Source organism: Dasypus novemcinctus, chromosome 9 (genome assembly GCF_030445035.2).
Source record: "Dasypus novemcinctus isolate mDasNov1 chromosome 9, mDasNov1.1.hap2, whole genome shotgun sequence".
Classification (NCBI taxonomy): Eukaryota; Metazoa; Chordata; class Mammalia; order Cingulata; family Dasypodidae; genus Dasypus; species Dasypus novemcinctus.
This window is the reverse complement of record NC_080681.1, coordinates 130513487-130532160: the sequence shown is the minus strand read 5'-3', so window position 1 is coordinate 130532160 and position 18674 is coordinate 130513487. Positions and strand designations below refer to the sequence as shown.

The window sequence follows — 18674 nt, the reverse complement described above, 5'->3', positions numbered from 1 at the left end:
ATTTAAAAACAATGTACTTGAATACACATTTCTCCAAAAATTTTCACATGGCCAATAAGTACATGAGAAGATATTCAACGTCATTGAGGAAATGCAAATCAAAGCCTCACTGAAATACCCCTGCACTCCCACGAGAATGATTTTAATCAGGAAGATGGGAAGTAAGTATCGGTTAGGACGTGGGGAAATAGGAATCCTCATGTATTGCCAGTGGGACTGTGAAACGGTGCAGCTGCGTGGAACGTTTTGGTGGTGCCTTGAGAAGTGAAAGGCAGCGTTCCCATGTGGCCCCGGGCTTCCACACTTAGCTTTGTCCCAGGAGAAAGGAAGGCATGTGCCACGCAGAAACCGGGCCCGAGTGTACAGCAGCCTCGCCCTAAAGGGAGGAAGCAGCCCGAGTGTGCATCAAGACAAATGGCTCGACCAAGTGTGGTCCCCCAGGCAACAGAGACCAGTCGGCTGTAAGTTCTGACACGTGCCGCAACACGTGAAACCTTGAAAACCTAGTAAATGAGCAAAGCAGTGAAGCTCAGCGGTTGAGCGCCTGCCTCGCATGCAAGAGGTGCCAGGTTCAACCCTGGTACCTCCAAAAAACGACAACAACAACAAAAAACAGCATACTAACTGAAATAAGCCAGACACAAAAGACCCAAAAGGCAAGCTTGAATAGTATTACTTATATGAAATCCCTAGAACCTAGGCGAATTCATAAAACAACGTTTTTGAGGGGGTGGGGGAGGGAAGTGTGAACTAAGTGGAAACGGGTTCTTGTGGGGACGATGCAAAAGCTTTAACCGGAAGAAAGCTGCTCACTGCACAAATACTCTGAACACCCCTGAATTTGTTTTGAAACGGTTAATTTCACTGGAGTGAAAGCGAGCCCAAGCCCTTGGCCCCGCCCTTTTGTTTCCGGCCACTTCCACTTATAAGTGCACGCGGAGCCCCAGCCCCTACTTCACCTACAGCGTTGGCGGGGGCCGATCAAGGGCTCCTCCCCGGCAGCGGGCCGGCAGCGGGCCGGCAGCGGGCCGGCAGCGGGCCGCGGCGTCCTGAGGGACATGTGGCCTTCCCCCCGGGGGCCAGGCACCCGAGGTCGTCGCCCTGAGGCTGGTGAGTGGCCGCGCCCCTGTGCCTCCCGCGCCCCTTCCTCGCCCCCCGCCGCGGCTCCGTCTCTGCTCGCGGCGTCCCCCCTGCCCTCCACTGCTTCCTCCTTCCCGCACACCTGCCCCGCGCCCCGCTCCTGCCCGGCGCTCGCCGCTCCTGCCCCATGCCCCCCCCCCTGCCTCTTCCTTCCCCGCGCCCTTTGCTCCTTCCCGGCGGCCCCTGCTCCTGCCCCACGCTCTCTCGGCCCGCGGTCCCCCCTTGCGGGTCGCTCGCTCAGGCGGACCCGCCCCAGCACTGCCCACCCCTCACGGCGCCTCGCAGACCTGCTCCTTCTGCGCCCCTCCCGGCCTCCCCCAGTCAGGGCCAGCGAGGTGTCCCCAAGGTGCGCTGGGGCCCTGAGCTGGCAGGTCTGGCGGGGCTGGGTTCCCCGGGCTGGGGCGGCCGGTGCCGGCAGGTTCGGGGCTGCCACCACCTAGGCGTGGCAGGGCCCCCGGATCATCAAGCGGCCTCACCTGGGGCCTCCCCATCTGGGCACAGCCCGAGGTCTGACCGTGCTCGCCCCCCAGCTGCCCGCGTCCTCCGTGGGGCCCGTGGGGCTCAGCCACCTCTCCCCCCACAGCTCCAGCCCTCCCTCGGCCCGCCCGCCCCTGCGTGTCCACGTCCGTGTCCTTGTCCTTCTTGGCCCTGGGCGTGGTCCTGCTGGCGTCCGCCCACCCCTCCCTGACGCAGGCCCTGTGCAAGGACGAGGAGTACCCGGTGGGCTCTGCCTGCTGCCCCAAGTGCGACCCAGGTGGGTGGCGCCTCGCAGGACACCCCACCCTGCAGCAGCCCCTGTCCCTCCCGCCCCGGCAGGAAGCGCGGACACAGGGGACACCGGGTCCATGGCAGGTAGAGCCGGCCCACCAGCGCGCCCTGCCGCCAGGTGGAAGGGCCGGCCTTGGGGTCGGGGTCCCAGGCAGCCCACCAGAACCTTCCAGTGTCCCCAGAGCAGGCACCTCTCGGAAGACAGTCGGGGCTCTGGGTTTTGGGGTGGGGAAGCTCAGGTGCCCTGCGCCACCCTCCTTGGGCATCTGGGGGGGGTTGAACGGGAGGGGGCGGGAGAGGGGAGGAGCGTGACGGTGGGAGTGGGGCGGCCCCAGCGCCCTGGCGCCGCCCTGTGAAGCATCCACCCCGGGCCCGCAGGTTTCCGGGTGAAGGAGGCCCACGGGGCCTTGACCTGCTCGGTGTGCGTGCCGTGCCTCGCGGGGACCTACACTGCCCACCTGAATGGCCTGAGCGAGTGCCTGCAGTGCCGCGTCTGCGACCCGGGTACGAGGCCCCGCCCGCCCCTGCCCCCAGGATGCGGGCAGACCCGCACCTCCAGGGCCCCCCTTCCCACTGACCCCTGACAGGACCCACCCCCTCCCCTCAGGAGCTGAGGCCCCGCACGCAGGTGTCAGGTGAGGGGGGGACTAGAAGCTTCCAGCTGCACCCACAGCTTCCTGCCTGCCCCAGCCCCCTCTGGAAAGCTCCTCCCTGATTGGCTGCTGCTCAGACCTGGCCTCCCCCCCTCCACCTGATCAAGGATGGGGGAGGCTGGCTCAGGTCTCTGCCCTCTGACTGCCTGATTTGCACACCTGGGGGGTGGGGTGCTGATCTGAGCCCCTGCAGGGCAGAACGGGCCTCAGTTTCCCTGTGAGGGACCCCTCCTGGGACCTCCGGCCTTGAGCCACTGTGGCTGCTGCTTCCGGTTCCATTTGGGCCTGGGGGCCGGGGGCCGAGCCCCTCCGAGTTGGGCACCCCTGGGTGCAGCCTGGCAGGAGCCCTGGGGCGAGGGGCAGAGTGCGAGGCCCACAGGGCTGGGAGCCCCGCTTGGTCCCCTCCTGGGGGGCTCGGCCGCTGCTGACCGCGTCCCCTCGGACCCAGCCATGGGCCTGCGCACCCGGCGGGAGTGCTCCAGCACCGAGAACACCGTGTGTGGCTGTCCCCAGCGCCACGTCTGCGTCAGGGAAGACGGGGACCACTGCGCCCTGTGCCGGCCCCACACCACCTGCCCGCCCGGCCAGCGGGTGCGGGAGAACGGTGAGCTGGCGCTGCCCCACCCAGGCCCTCACGGCAGGGAGGGCAGGAGCCGGGGTGCTGTGACCCTCCCGGACCTGTGCCCACCCAGCCAGGTCAGCCTCAGCCTGGGTCCAGGCCAGCGGGCTCTCAACGTGGGCCAGAAACCTCTGAAAGAGGCCACAGGCAGGGAGGGGAAGCCGGGGCGGTGGGGGGGGGGGGGACTGGAGAGGCTGGGAGAGCAGGGGGAGGGGGGGAGAGAGGGCTCAGGACCCCCTGGGGGGGCAGCCGGCGGCTCCTCAGAAAGGGACCTACTGGGGGTTACCGGATGCGTAGCAGTCCCCCTTCCGGCGCGTCCTCAAGCAGGGGCGCAGTGGTCTGCTCGCCGATGTTGGCGGTGGCATCAGTCACCGTCCCCAGAAAAGGGAGCAGCCAAGTGCCTGTCAGCCGAGGACGAGGACCCGAATGGGTCTGTCCACCGCCGAGAAGCCCCCGCCCTGACAGGCAGGAGCACGACGCGCCCGGAGGGGCCTCGGGAGCCCGGGGTGGGGGAAAGGAGCGTGAGGACGGCGCGTGCGTGTCCCTAGAGGAGACTTAGCGCAAGCAGATTCGTGGGGTCAGCGACCTTCTTGGGGAAGGTCGCCGCGGCTGGGGGACGGGTCAAGGCCACGTGGTGCTGGGGGATGGAAGAGTGGGGGTCCGCGTGGTGGTGGGCCACAGCCTCGTGCGGGCGGTCGCCGTGCGGGAGGCGTGTCTAAGTGTGGGTGAAGAGTGAAGCTTTAGGCTCTTTGTGTTCCTAAAACGCGTCTCAGAGAGGGAGCTTAGAGGGTCTCAGGGTGCAAAGCTTTCTCTCGCCTCTAAGGAAAACACGAGCCGCCCCTCGCCGCCCCCCCTGGGGTCTGTGGTTGGTGCTGCCTCCGCGGGGCCGGCCCTCCGTGGACACTGGTGCGTGAGGGCACAGCCGGGCCCTGGACTCCCGCCCAGCCTGTGGACGTCCAGGGCAGCTCAGAGCCACCCCAGACCCCTCTGCCCACAGCGGCGGGAGGTGCGGGGACCCCACCCCAGCCCGGCCACTCGGCCCCCTGCCCGACGGTCCCTCGCTTTCCCAGGCACCGAGTGGCAGGACACGCTGTGTGAAGACTGCCCGGCGGGGACCTTCACTCCCCACGGGGCCCTGCGCGAGTGCCAGCCCTGGACCCAGTAAGTGGCCGGGGGGTCAGTCCCTGCTCCCAGGAGGACACACGGCCCCCTCCCGTGGGAAATGGGCAGCTGCCCACGATGGGCCGAGGAGGGCAGCGTCAAACCTGCGCAGCTCCCTGGGGGCCGAGGGCTGGCCCAGAGGATGCTGGGGGATTCCCGGCCCCCGGCCCCCCAAGCCCCTGGTTCTCAGCGCGCCCCTTCCCTGTGTGCGTGAGGCCGTCGGAGCCTGCGGAGCTGCCCCCCGCCGCTCTCCCCAGGTGCCGAGGCCTGCTGGAGTGGGAGGCGGCCCCTGGAACCAGCAGCTCAGATGCCACCTGTGCCTCCTCCAGGAACTACCTGTGGGCCCTCCTCCTCGTCCTTGTCAGCGCAGCTCCTGGCATCATTTGGCTGTACCTGAAGAAGAGAAGGGCTCCAGGTGAGCAATCCCTCGTCGGGGCGTCCCCGTGCCCTTGACCGTCCGGGGCTCTGCTCCTCCCCCACGACTGGAGGGGCCCCCGGAGCGCCTCCAGGTTTCCTGGCCCCTCTCGTGGGTGACGCTGGCCCCGGGGATGGGTTTCCCATCTCCCCCAGCCCTGGGTGGGCTGTGCTCAGCTGCGAGGGGCCCCTGCCCGGGCAGGCCTCCCACAGGACTGTCATTTGTCCCTTCTTTCCCTCGTCCGTTCACCCACCGGGCGCTGGCGCCTCCCCCGTGCCGGGCCCTGGTGGCCGCGTAGCCCAGCTCTGGGTCAGGCAGGCGTGGGCCCGCGGTGCCATCCTGGGGGGACGTGCCCAGTCAGCTCCTGGGCCCTGACCCTTGACCCTGATGCCCGGGGCGTGGGGGTCCCAGGGCTGGGGAGAGGGCTCCGTGTGTCTGGTGCCGCACCTGTGGCAGCGGAGCTCCTCCCTGCGGGAAGGGTGCTCCCCCCTCCCAGGAAGACGTGACCATGGGGTGTGACAGCCGGGGGCAGGTCGGGGCACCCCAGCGGGTCCCCCCGTTTCCTGGGGCTTCCCGGGCAGCAGGCCCTGCAGGGGTCCCCGAGCCCTTGCAGGAGGAGGTTCTGTCTCCCGGAAGGTCTCCCCGGGAGAAGTGGGGGGCTCAGCACCCCTGCGGTCAAGGCCCCCAGCTCGATCTGAAGGCCCCTGGCTGCCCAAAGCCCCCTCCTGCTGTCCGACCCCGGCCCAATCCCCCCAGCTGTGTGCCACCTCCAGCACTGCCTCCCCGAGTGAGGTGGGCCTGACCTGACCTGACCTCTGACCTCTGACCTGTATGCTCCTTTCCTTGCAGGTCACCTGCACAAGGTGATACTCTCCAGGTGTTGCTGGTTGGCCCACTGCCTTGGACGGAACGACACAAATCCTTAGACTACAGACCAGGCAGATGGCCCCGAGCTGGGGGCCCGGGGCTGGGCTGCAGAAGGCCGCCCCTTCACGCTGCACCCTGCCCAGGACGCCGCTGCAGTGGACGCGGATGCTGAGGCCTCCTGGCCCATGGTGCCCATGCTCGATGACACCACGGTGACCATGGGACAAAACGGCGCCTGGATGGAGGGCCTCATCTGCCAGGCAGCGGCCGCTGGAACCCTGGCCTGAGACAGCCCTGGCCACGCTCCCCGGGCTGCCACTGGGCCCTGGGCTGACCGTGGGCCGGGAGAGCTGCCGGGGACCACCCGCCTGTGCGTCAGCCTCCGCGGCAGACGGGGAGCCGGGGTCCCTGCTCAGGCTGCAGTGGATGCCGCCCTCTCCCGCACCCATGGAATTGCGGCCTGGAGCCCGCCCCCCCCGCTGGTGCTGGCCGGGCCCCCTCGGGGAGCTTGGTGTGCTGAGGACCCGGGCCAGGCCCTGCGCCCCTGCCTCCCTCCACAGCAAGCCCGGGGCCGCCCCGGCCCTGCAGTGCCCAGCCTTCCCCGTCCCTCCCGCGCTCGGCCTGCCCCTGGAGGGTGGCCCTGCCAGCAGCGCCCACCGTCCCATCGGGCGGAAGACGAGGGCCAGTGGTGCGAGGACGTGGCCAAGCTCCTCGTAGAGCCACCTGCTTCAGCAGCCCCGTGCGCGGCGTTAATTGGTCCTGGGAGGCAGGACGGGACCAAACATTTCCCGGAAGGAATCATGTACATGAACTGAATGCATTCCCAGGCCAAAGACAATGCCCATCTTTAAGGCAATATGTGAAAAAGGTAGGGCTGTAGATACATCATTACTGTACATGAGAAAAAAACCAGAAATAAATACTTAGATTAAATAAAGTAAACACTGCCCTTTACCTGTGCTGAGAAGAGGAGGAGAGGACACGGGGAGCGCTGCTTGGAAGGAGGGGCCCTCGACAGAACGTCGGGCACTTGCACTTCAGGTGTTCTTTCTCTCTTCTGCCTTTTCTCAACTCGCACCACAGGCTCTGACACACTCTTTATCACCTTGGCTTAAAGCTTCTCCAATGAGCACTGCTTCTGTCTTCTTTTGAGAAATCCTCCAAAGTAGGAAATTGCTCCTTCAATGCCCTCACAGATCTGCTTGGCAGAGCTTTGTCCAGAGGGCACTTCTCCGTGAAGGATGGAAGTTCTGCCCATTTGCACATGTTCCTTTCCTGAAGGCACCGGGGACCTGCTCCCTAGTTCCTACACGGATTTTGCACTTTGGGGTGGGTTGGGGTATGTGTCCTAACCAAAGGCATGTTGTTCTGAATCTTAACCCACACTCCGGGGTGCAAAGCCATTGTGAACGGGGCCTTTGAAGATGTGATTTTTGGTTACCAGGTGGCCGAGTGCCTAGGGTGCGTCTTCGTATCACTGAGGCTTATAGGGAGGGGCACAGGAAAGCAGAGGTGGGAGGACGCCAAAGGGAGGAGCAGTTAGTGAAGTCACTGCAAGGATGCCCGTTTCCCAGGGGCTGTGACAAATCCCGCGTAACGGGCTGGCTTGAACAACTGCATGTGCTTCGGAGGCTGGAAGGCTGGCACCCCCCAGGGTTGGCAGGGTTCCAGGCCAGCATTCCTAGACTCTCCTGTTACAGGACAACGCCCTCTCCTCTCTTTTCCAGGTTCCACTGACTCCTGTCCCCGGCTCTTGTGCAGACCCGGGGCGGTGGGGGGAGACCCCCGTGGCACAGGAATTAAGAGCCATGAGCCAAGGCGCCCCCAGGGTTGCGCCAAGCCAGCACCAGAACGCTGCAGACTTTTGGGGACAAAGTGTTGCCTTGCCAGTGCCTTAATTTTGGGACTAATAATCTCTCAGATTACAAGCCAATAAATTCTTGTTTAAGCCAACTCGGTGGGTGCCTGTCACAGAAGCCTGGCAAACTAAGAGAGAGGCCAATGCTTGCTTTTTTGATGCGTGCCATAAATGTATGCATATGTGTGACAAAATTACATAAAGAAACCCGTGGAGATCTCTCAGAGCCAAACAAACAAAACCCCTAAAAACCCAAGCCCTACTTGAGTTTCCTCTTTATCTGTTGAAATTTGAAATCCCCAGAGGTGGCTGACCCAAGTAGTCAATCAAGACCTGTTGGAGATTTGGACCCAAAGGGTATTGGGAATGAAAGAAAAAGGGAGAAGGAAACAAAGAACGAGCCAGCTGGGATCAGGGGGTCCGGGAGCAAGTAGACACTCCTCAGACAACTTTGTTTACAAGGGGCTCTCCATATGCCTACGTGACAACAAGCAGCAAGAAATTAACTATTAGCATTACTAAGGAACTCAAAAAATCTTATCTCAAGGTACAAAGTCTAAGTGTTCTATTCACTACAAAAGCTATGTGCTCATCTTTTCTTTCAGCCTTTAACAGCTTCATCCTGTTGGCCAGGAACTAATTACAGCATTCCTTAGGTTGCAGGGTAGCCATGGAGACAGCACCTCTCTCCTGTGAGGCTACTGTGCCTCAGTTTCCAACATCTCCCCCTTTTGTTTTAGTCGAGGTGACCCTGCCTGTCTTAGGTTGCCCTCCTCTGAGATTCTTACCCAGCCAAGCTCTTCAAATTGGGAAATTATTGAAGTGCTTTTCCTAGCACCAGATTATTCACATGTTCCATGGCTGTTTGTTACGCTTGTAATTTTCTTCGAAAGCACTGTCTGGCACAGGCGAGAATCATGAGCAACAGAACAAATATGATTAAGCCCTATTCCTAAAGCTGACAGGAAATGCTGTGATTTCCACCAATTAACTGGGCTAAATTTTGTAATAATGTGAAATCATATCTGAGAAAATATCCTTATCATTGGCTGCATGAATGTGATTTTGAGACATTTCTAATATTTTCCTTTGTAATTCAGTTATTTCCAGAGAGATATTACTTTTATGGCCTAGCAATCGATTCTTAATTTTTTTCCATTCTATACCAGATGAATTATAGGCAAGAGCAGTAATACAAAAGTTGCTTTCATTCCAATCACATTTCAATCCCCTTAACAAGTTTAAACTATACAATTGATCTCCAATATGCAAAACAGCTGCTTCTAAATCAATAACCCGATTATTTAACTTTTCATCAATCTGCTCTTGGCAATGCCACAAATCACTAGCATTTTTATGCCCATCATGCATGTACTGTTGAGTCTGAACAGTCTCACGCAAAGCTACAGCGGCGATTGTGGCTGCAGCAGCTGTGATGATTCCAATTTGTCCCATTACACTAATTATTAGGAGTCCAACAAATCTTTTTGTCTGTTTCATTTCTTTGCCATGTGAAGCAATAGCCGACTTTCAGGTGATGACTGCCATACTCGGTTCATTTGGACGGGAATCCATAGACTTCGTCGTCTTCTGGCTGCAGGTGCCTCCATCCTGCAACACACTTTCCGACAGACATGTATACAAGGCACCATTCTTATAAAACAAGGTATTATCCTTATAGTTACTTTTCCAGTAATGAATATGAAATGATCCCTGACACAAGCTTTCAACTGATAGGTTTGATTTAATTGTAGATATTGACCTGTTTGACTGTAATTACCAATCCATTCATAAGTAGGGACAATTCCAAGAAATACTTTCCACAAGTTTTTATGTATATTAAGATTATAGGCGGCAGACTTGGCCCAGTGGTTAGCGTCCGTCTACCACACGGGAGGTCCGCGGTTCAAACCCCAGGCCTCCTTGACCAGTATGGAGCTGGCCCATGCATGGTGCTGATGCGTGCAGGGAGTGCTGTACCACGCAGGGGTGTCCCCCGTGTAGGGGTGTCCCCCGCATAGGGGAGCCCCACGCACAAGGAGTGCACCCCATAAGGAGATCTGCCCAGTGCGAAGGAGGGTGCAGCCTGCCCAGGAATGGTGCCACACACACCGAGAGCTGACACAACAAGGTGATGCAACAGAAAGAAACACAGATTCCTGTGCTGCTGACAACAACAGAAGCGGACAAAAAAGAAGACACAGCAAATAGACACAGAGAACAGACAACCAGGGTGGGGGGGCGGAAGGGGAGAGAAATAAATAAATCTTAAAAAAAAAAAAAATTATAGGTGTCATTAATCCAAGGGGTTGGTAACCATTTTCCTTTATAAGTTTCCAAATAGTAAAACTGTTAGTATATACCACTTGTTCACCCAAGAATAGAGATTCCGAAAAAGGATGCTGCGTATTACTAACTTGCTGACCCTTGTTGTTAAGTCCACACCATATAAATCTGCCATTAATATTCTTTGGAGGTCTCCACAGGAGCTCTTTCCCACACTATTCCACAGGAATCATTAGAAACGACCAATTCTCTTCCTACATGGCATTCCTGCCATCCCTCCTTCTCTTCAGGTTCTCGGGGTGGACAATTATAATTTTGCTTTTTAGTTACGAAAGAATTATATAACAGAAGCAAAGTTATTAATAATTTGGTATCGGGAAACGGACTTTGGCCCAGTGGTTAGGGCGTCCGTCTACCACATGGGAGGCCCGCGGTTCAAGCCCCGGGCCTCCTTGACCCGTGTGGAGCTGGCCCATGCGCAGTGCTGATGCGCGCAAGGAGTGCAGTGCCACACAGGGGTGTCCCCGCGTGGGGGAGCCCCACAATCAAAGAGTGCACCCCGTAAGGAGAGCCGCCCAGCGCGAAGGAGGGAGCAGCCTGCCGAGGAATGGCGCCGCCCACACTTCCCGTGCCGCTGACGACAACAGAAGCGGACAAAGAAACAAGACGCAGCAAAAAGACACAGAAAACAGGACAACCGGGGGAGGGGAGGGGAATTAAATAAATAAAAATAAAAAAAAAAAATAAAAAAAAAAAAAAAAAAAAAAAAAAAAAAAAAAAAAATAATTTGGTATCATTACTTTTCATGATAACCACAGTCCGATTTTTTGTTTGCATGCAAGGGGGACTTTTTCCAATACATAATGGTCTATGATCAAAAGGAAGGGTAAGATAATATAGTTCTTTCCCTTCTTCATTAGGTTTTTTAAATATATTTTTTAAAGATTTATTTATTTATTTCTCTCCCCTTCCCCATCCCCCCCGCCCTGGTTGTCTGTTCTGTCTACTTGCTGTGTCTTCTTCTTTGTCCGCTTCTGTTGTTGTCAGAGGCACGGGAATCTGTGTTTTCTTTTTGTTGCGTCATCTTGCTGTGTCAGCTCTCCGTGTGTGCGGCTCCATTCCTGGGCAGGCTGCACTTTCTTTCGCACTGGGTGGCTCTCCTTACGGGGCACACTCCTTGCGCAGGGGACACCCCTGCGTGGCAGACACTCCTTGCGCGCATCAGCACTGCTCATAGGCCAGCTCGACACGGGTCAAGGAGGCCTGGGGTTTGAACCGCGGACCTCCCATGTGGTAGACGGACGCCCTAACCACTGGGCCAAGTCCGCCGCCTTCATTAGGTTTTAAGGGTAGTCTGTCATCTATAGGCCCAGGAACCATGTATTTTATTCGAAAATACAGGAAATGATGGGTCTCTCCATGTTAGAGCACGTACTAGAGGTGGTTAGGAACATATGCCTAGTAAGTATGATTTTCACCTGCATGACCCAGAGTTACCATTAATATGATCAGGAGAGGAGAAATCATCATCAAAATTCTCTTTCTTCTCCTCTATCCACGGTTTAATCCGTCAAGCTGGCAGCCAAATTTGTTCCCCGTCTTCTGTAATGACAAGAGCATATCCTCGCCCCATACTTTAACCTTTCCCTTTTGCCAAGTGTTTGTAACTCTTTCCAATATATTGGCTGATGTTCTGCTGGGTCATACAGTATCTTTTCTTTATTCTTATTCAATGCATAATGCCGTTCAGCAGGCATTACTGAATCATATACATGAAGGAAATTTAAAGTGAATAAAGCTTTTGCCAATTGGTCCTTTGGTGCTACACTGCCATCATTTCTGTCCTGCTTTTAGTGTTTGCAGTCCACCCCTGGATAGGGATGGCAGACGCTACTGGGTTAAGTCTTTCACTTTTAGCAGGGTCTTCCATGCTGCACACAATTGCTTTTTTATATTTTGCTTTTTGGCCTCTTTTCAGAATTGTGATTAATACCCAAGGGTTACTTGTTTATAATTTTCCTTTTGCCACAAACCACCCAAAGCCAATATTGGTGCTGGCTACATCCAATTCATAGGCTAAGTTAATGCCCACAATTTACCATCCTTTTATTATTATTTAAATCAGCTGCTGGAGGTTTTCCTACTTCCATGAAGGACTTTTCCCAATTAATACATACAATGCTTTTAATATTTGAGTTAAGTGAAAGATTTTCAGTATTCCAAAAATATTATAAACTACATTAACATGAGAAAACATTGTACTTTTTATCCCAACTAAACAACACTGAAGAATTTGATAAGAGAAGCAGGGACTTCACAGCCTGTCCCAAATGTTTGCCTAGTTCAGGCTCTTAAGATAATATTATCTCTGATGTCTTTTCATTCTGACAAAAGGATTACTGGTTAACATAATGTCATCAGTAGAGTTTCAGGCACAGCCTTTTTCTAGGCAGCTAGATTATCACCATGCCTGGACAGACGGCTGGGCTATCACACAGCCTTGGGGAAGCACTGCCAAAGTCCACTGTTGGGTTTTTCTACAGGTAGGAGAATGCAGGCTGGCTTGACCTGTCCACCTTCCATTCAACTTACAACGTATTAAATGAACTCAACCGTTACTTTAATTTGGAATAAAAGGCTACTTTTCAGGATTTGATTTTGAGAGTTTGAACATTATTTTCCTTTAAAAGAGATAAGACCTTTTCTTCTTTGAACACTGAGGAAATGATGAAGTTAAAGCACAAGAAGCTACTTTGATAAAACAGGCTTTCTTTGTATACTGATTATTCAAGATAGAAACTTATCATAAACTTTTACCAAAACAGACTAATGATTTGAGAGACTTTGAAAAAGGACAAAATTTTAAACTTTGCATTAGTATACTACTTGATACTAAAGCTTTCAAAATTTTATAGGTAGACCCATCAAATTTTATTTAACCTATAAAATTTCTTATTCATGAACCTTTTACACTTTCTGTATTTATTCAAGTTTAGTCCCACATTTTACTCTTTTTTAATAAGCAGTCATTTTATCTTAGGAATAAAATTATTATTTTTAATAATAAAAACATCCTATATATTCCACATACATTAGTTACCAAAACAACTTTGGAAACTGTCTCCAGGCAAACTTCTTCCAACATATAATTATCATTAACAATAAAACTTGATAAAATAACGAACTTTTCTTCACTTTAAATACTTTGTAGTATGCAATACCAGAAACAGTCTTTTAGAAGCAAGTTGGCAGGGGAGGCTGGCTGCTGACAAGTTTTCCTGTTATAAAGTTACCATTTATCATTATCAATTCAGTTTTTTTTTAATAGTGACTTTTTGGAATTAGCCATTTAAATATCTTAATTTAAATAATGCTTCATTAAACTTCTTATATTTATAACCATATAGGCTATAATTATATTATTTTAAGACAAATTTTACCTTCACAGAACACACTCCCTTACTTAAAGTTACCACAATACCTTCTACAACTTAGAAGCCACATGCCACATGCCACATGCATTTAGGTCCCATGAGTTTACGAAAATTAGCTATCCTATTTTAGGACAAAACATACCTTTTGAAAAAACTTGTTAAATTTCAGTCAGCATTCCCATAAACTTTTAATCTTTAATATTCATTTAAGTTTTACATCCTTCGTTTTATTCTGTGAAGAAAAATAAACTATTCATTTCCATCTAGGCAAGAACAACTTTTTATGAAAAGGACTTATAGTAATTTTGTTAATCAAGACTTACAATTTTTATCATTGTAGAGATCTTATTAACATTTAAACTTAAGTATTAATATAAGCGCTTATTTAATAATTTTTGGCTATTTGAAGAGCTCTTTTTATTAATTTATATCACCATCGGAGGTATCAAAACATAGACATTGAACAAACAAAAACAATTAAAACAGCAATACGAACATAGAGTTTACAATTGACTCATCAACAGTGCTTTTGTATTAAAGCAAACAATTCTAGTAATTCATAACTTTTTACAGGCACCCCATTAACTTTCAATAAAGTTTTTTAACACTTGCGAATATGCTTCCCCACGCCCCGTTTGATTACCCATTATCCTGATGACTTTGCGGAAATGTTACTTACTTACTTCATCTTGAAGACTCGAGTCGCTCTGCTCTGGACGTCTCACTTGACCCTCGCAGGAGTCCTTTCCATGGTTCCCGACACTCTAAGACTCACTCTTCTTCAGGACCCACGCTGGGCACCAGATGCTGGAGATTTGGACCCGAAGGGTATCGGGAATGAAAGAAAAAGGGGGAAGGAAACAAGAGAAAGAACGAGTGAGCTGGGATCAGGGGGTCTTCGAGAAGAGACTCATCAGACATCTTTATTGTTTACAAGGGCTCTCTATATGCCATCTACATGACAACAAGCAGCAACAAGCAGTTAACTATCAGCATTACTCAATCTAAGGAACTCAAAAATCTTACCTCAAGGTAGAAAGTCTAAGTGTTCTCTTTACTACAAAAGGTATGTGCTCATCTTTTCTTTCAGCCTTTAACCGTTACATCCCGTTTCCAGGAACTTTTAATTACTGCATTCCTTAGGGTGCAAGCGTAGTCACAGAGACAGCATATCTCTCCTTGTGAGGTCACTTTGCCTCAATTTCCGACAAAGCTCCAAGTTCATTATGTTTGACCCCAATATAAAACAAATCCCACTGCCCTAAATCTTTGCCCATATAAGAGAAACTTCTTTCTAATCAACAGTCAAGCTAACTTCCTTTTATGTCTTCAGAAATTGCTTGCCATTTCTAGAAGCTGGAAGCAGCTTCTATTTTTGCAAATGATCTGGATTCCTTGCCGCAGCAAAACCCTTGATGTCCCAATAAAATGCTGCCATTTGCAAACCTGACTCTGATTTGTCTTTCCACACGTGTATTTATACATCTGCATGTATTCCGAGTAGCCACACAAGCGGCCGGTCCTGGGCCTCTCCCCCCACCTGTCTGCTGTGCGGGGCTGGGATCTACACTCCTTCTCCGTCTGCTTCTCCACGTGTCCTCCTGTTAGGTCCTTTGTAAGAGGCCCTGGCAGGCAGAGCAAGGAGCCCCGTGTCTCTGAAGAGGCGTCACCCTGTCCACACCCCTGTGCCCGAGGGGGCGGCAGCCCCTTGTGCACTCCGCAGGCCCCGCAGAGACCGCGCCTCCTCCTCCACAGGCCAGCGCGGGGGTCCTGACCTGCCCTCCTGGGCTCGCCGACGGGGACCCCTTCTTCCTTGCTCCCTCGGCCCCAAGTGTGAAGCCTCCGCGTCTGGTGAGCTCCCTCACTGTCTCTGCACCTCCGGCCTTCAGCACTGGGCAGGGAGTTCCCTTCCTTTCAGAAGCGGTGGCCCGGGCCTCGAGCGCCCCCCACCATCCCAGCCTCCCGGGCGGAGGGGCGGGCTGGGGGCGGCAGCACCCGCCTGGGACCTCGGTGTTGTCTCCTCGGGGTCCCGTGCAAGAGGGGTGTCAGGAGGCTACCACCCGCCGAGGGCCAGGGCAGGCGGCAGCCGCTCCCTCCCCCGCCCCGCCCAGGCCCCTCCCAGCCGAGGAGGCCCAGGCAGGGCCCCATGTGGGCAGCGCGTCCTGGGCAGCGAGGCCGCGCCACCGACCCTCCTCCCGGCCGCGCCCACGCTCCCGCCCGCCCCGACACCCGGACCCCGGCCGTCCCAACCCCTCCGCAACACCAAGCGTGACCGACCCTCGCCGCCACTTCCGGACCGCAGCACTGCGCAGGCGCACCCCGGGGGTAGGGACGCGCCGCCAAGCCCCGCCTGCCGCCAGAGCGGCTGCCCCATTGGCCGATGCTTCGTGCGTATGCAAATGAAGCGACCCGGTTAAACCCGGCTCCCGCGCTTTGCTCCAGAGCCGGGGGCGGGACCGGAGTGTGCAGGGGCGGGGCCTAAGGCGGGTCCAGGCCCGAGGTGGGCGGGTACGGGGGCGGGGCCGGGCGCAGAAGCCTGGCGGCGGCGGCGGGGGCGGGGCCGGGCCAGGGCGGGGCCAAGGTGGGGCGGGCCGGAAGCCGGTCCGAGGTCCAACTAGGGAGGCAGAGGCCAGAACTTAGAGGGGTGGGGACGCGGGGGGCGGGGCCAAAGCGGGGCCTGGGGCGGGGCCTGGGGCTGGGTGGGGCGTGGCCGGGGACAGGGAGGGGCCTGGGGGCGTGGCGGGGCCGGCGCGGCAGCCGGGAGCCCGGAGCCGGGAGCAGGTGCGGGCCGCGGAGCTGGGAGCCCCCGCCATGAGCGCGCTGGACCTGGCCCGGGTGGGCGCGTGCGTCCTGAAGAACGCGGTGACCGGGGAGGTGAGGCGGGGGGCGGCGGGGGGCGGCGGGGGCAGGGACGAGGGCGGGGGGCGGGGGGCGGGGGGGGCGGCCCGGGCGCCCCCTCACGCGGCCGCGGGCCGCAGGCGGTGGAGCTGCGCAGCCTGTGGCAGGAGCAGGCGTGCGTGGTGGCGGGGCTGCGGCGCTTCGGCTGCCAGGTGTGTCGCTGGATCGCGCGGGACCTCAGCGACCTCGGGAGCCTCCTGGAGCAGCACGGCGTGCGCCTGGTGGGCGTGGGGCCCGAGGCCCTGGGCCTGCAGCAGTTCCTGGAGGGCGGCTACTTCGCGGGAGGTGCGTGACCACCGCGCGCGTGGAGCAGCCCTTGGGCCACCCTGACAGCCTTCTTCCAGGAAGAGGGACCTGGAGCCGGGAGGCAGCCCTTGCCCACCTGGGGTCTCAAGGCCCGTGGGCACTGCCCTGTATGGGTGGGGTGGGGGTGCGGTCCCCCTCTAGATCCTTACCCCCTTTGCCTAGCCTTGCCCTTCGACGCTCCAGCAGGCAGCCTTGATGTGCTCCCGTGGGCGCACCCCTGCTCTCTTCTGGTCTTGTCCTGTGCTGCCCTTCCCCCAGCCTCGCTCCGTGACCCCAACCACAATTGTGGACCTACGAGCCCCCAAGGAGCAGTGCTGTCAGCGCTGGCCTGGAATCAGGGCCAGCAGTCTTTACTGATCCAGCTGCGAGGCCGCTAGAGATGCCTGCCCCTCTCCCCCTTGGGGACACGAGCTGGAACCAGCACTCCAAGACTCTGGACACTGTAGATGGGGGGACCTCAATGCCCCACCCTGAGTGGGAGAAGCTGGGACAGAAGCCTAGTCTGCAGCTGCCCCTGCTTCAGCCCCAAACTGGGCACAGAGTGTGGGCGAGGGCGGGCTGGAGGGCGAGCCCTGGGTGGGGGCGGGATGGGGGCTGGGCCCACACTTGTGGCCTCTGCTTTCCAGAGCTCTACCTGGATGAGAGCAAGCAGTTCTACAGGGAGCTGGGCTTCAAGCGGTGAGTGGGCGGGGCTGGGGGGCTGGGCGCTGGGGGACCCTGCACCTCTCTCTACTCTTCTTCTGCCCCCCTCCGCTGCTTCTGCCCCCCGCCCCCATTCCTTGCCCCTCTGCCCTTCTAGCCCCTGCCCCCATCACAGGGGCCCCAGCCATGGGTGCCACCCACCCCTCACTCCCCGCAGGTTGCCCCTGGCGGCTGGGGCAGGAGGTCCTTCCTCTCGGAGCCCCTGATGAGCTGGGTGGGTGGGGCTGGCCCTGAGGGTGGGCACCGACCCCCGCATCTCCTGGGGAGGGGCAGGCGTGGGGGCTCAGTCTTTGCCGCGGCAGGTACAACGGCTTGAGCATCCTGCCCGCCGCCCTGGGGAAGCCCGTGCGAGACGTGGCCGCCAAGGTTAGTGGGGCCAGGGCCGCGGGGGGCGAGGCCACGGCCGCGGGGGGCGGGGCCAGGGCCGCGGGGGGCGGGGCCAGGGCTGCGGGGGGCGGGCGGCGGCGGCGGGCACCTGGGGCCCTCCCCAAGGCGGCTCAGCCTGGTCCCCTCCCTCCAGGCCAAGGCTGCTGGCATCCCGGGGAACTTGTCTGGGGACCTGCTGCAGAGCGGAGGCCTGCTGGTGGTCAGCAAAGGTGGGCGGGGAGGGGGGGGGGCAGCTCCTGCTGGAGGCGGGGCCTGAGCCTGCCCCTCCCTCCAGCTTCTCAGGAGCATGGGCCTGGACGGGGGGGGGGGGGGGGGGGGGGCGGCTCACTCCTCCGGGGTGGTCCCGGGGACTCTGCCCCCAGCAGGCTGCCCTGGCCTCCCCTTGGGCACACGGATCGCACACTCGGGGGTCAGCCAGGGGTGTGGTGCTGACCCCTGGCCCCATCGCCTCCCTGCCGGTGCTGCAGGTGGCGAGCAGGTGCTGCTGCATTTCGTCCAGGAGTCCCCCGGGGACTACGCCCCCCGGGAGAGCATCCTGCGGGCCCTGGGCATCTCTGCCGCGGTCCAGGCCAGCGAGCTGCCCCCGGTGAGCTTGGGCCCGGGGACGGGGAAGGGGGCGGGGGGGGAGGGGGGGGGCTGCTGGCTGCACTCCGCCCCTGGGGTCGAGCCGGCGGCCCTGATCAGGTGCTACCTGGAGCCTCTGGGGGCCTCATTGAATTTGTGCTCAGGGCAGCCCCAGGTGGAGAAGCCACTGGGACCCCACCCAGCAACAAGGAATCAGCGCATGGGGGGAGGGGGAGGGGCAGCACGGGGAGGGGGGGCCAAGGGCTGTCCTGTTGGGGGGGGGGCTGGGGTTCATCTGAGGGGCCGATGGCAGGCATGCTGTGGTGCTTCTGGGCAGCCCCTGTCCCTGTGCCACCCCACCCCTGTGCCCGAGTGCCCCCCCGCCTCCGCGGGCCCTTGCCCCGGCCTGGGCGCAGCTGCCTCTGCGGGCCCTGCTGCTCCTGACCTCTGGGCAGCGCGGCCGCCTGATGGGCCCATCTCTGCAGTGTGATGCGGACGTGTGTGGGAGGTAGAAAGGCCCCAGGACCCCGGCGGGCTGGGAGCGAAGACCTTCGGGGAACCGCCAGGCCGCCCTGCCCGCTCCGCTGTAGCAGCCATTAAAGCTGCCCCCTGTGCC

General features: G+C 57.5%; 2 protein-coding genes and 1 long non-coding RNA gene across 8 annotated transcripts; 2 read left to right on the top strand and 1 right to left on the bottom strand.

The window, feature by feature from the left end:
• Positions 1-523: 523 nt before the first annotated feature.
• TNFRSF14 (TNF receptor superfamily member 14) lies at positions 524-6565 on the top strand. Of its 3 annotated transcripts, none has more exons than XM_058304605.2 (7): positions 778-1110; positions 1724-1894; positions 2287-2412; positions 3010-3165; positions 4251-4341; positions 4599-4756; positions 5606-6565. In XM_058304605.2, the coding sequence occupies exons 1-7, from the start codon at positions 1059-1061 to the stop codon at positions 5680-5682; spliced, it is 831 nt and encodes a 276-aa protein (XP_058160588.1). In that variant the 5' UTR covers positions 778-1058; the 3' UTR covers positions 5683-6565. The 3 variants fall into 3 exon arrangements, with proteins under 3 accessions (XP_058160590.1, XP_058160588.1, XP_058160589.1); XM_058304606.2 differs by having other exon boundaries at positions 780-1110; positions 4671-4756; XM_058304607.2 differs by lacking the exon at positions 3010-3165 and having other exon boundaries at positions 524-1110.
• A 2104-nt stretch (positions 6566-8669) lies between these two features.
• On the bottom strand, positions 8670-15374 carry LOC101418289 (uncharacterized). Of its 4 annotated transcripts, XR_009187376.2 has the most exons (5): positions 14977-15374; positions 14228-14826; positions 13885-14008; positions 13344-13433; positions 8670-9102 (listed from the first exon to the last, which is right to left on the bottom strand). It is a non-coding gene; the product is annotated as an uncharacterized lncRNA (long non-coding RNA). The 4 variants fall into 4 exon arrangements; XR_011649787.1 differs by having other exon boundaries at positions 13881-14008; positions 14228-15357; XR_009187375.2 differs by having other exon boundaries at positions 14742-15346.
• Positions 15375-15922: 548 nt separating this feature from the next.
• PRXL2B (peroxiredoxin like 2B) lies at positions 15923-18674 on the top strand. Its single transcript, XM_058304608.2, has 7 exons — positions 15923-16075; positions 16180-16384; positions 17032-17083; positions 17410-17473; positions 17628-17703; positions 17962-18080; positions 18544-18674. The coding sequence occupies exons 1-7, from the start codon at positions 16013-16015 to the stop codon at positions 18568-18570; spliced, it is 606 nt and encodes a 201-aa protein (XP_058160591.1). The 5' UTR covers positions 15923-16012; the 3' UTR covers positions 18571-18674.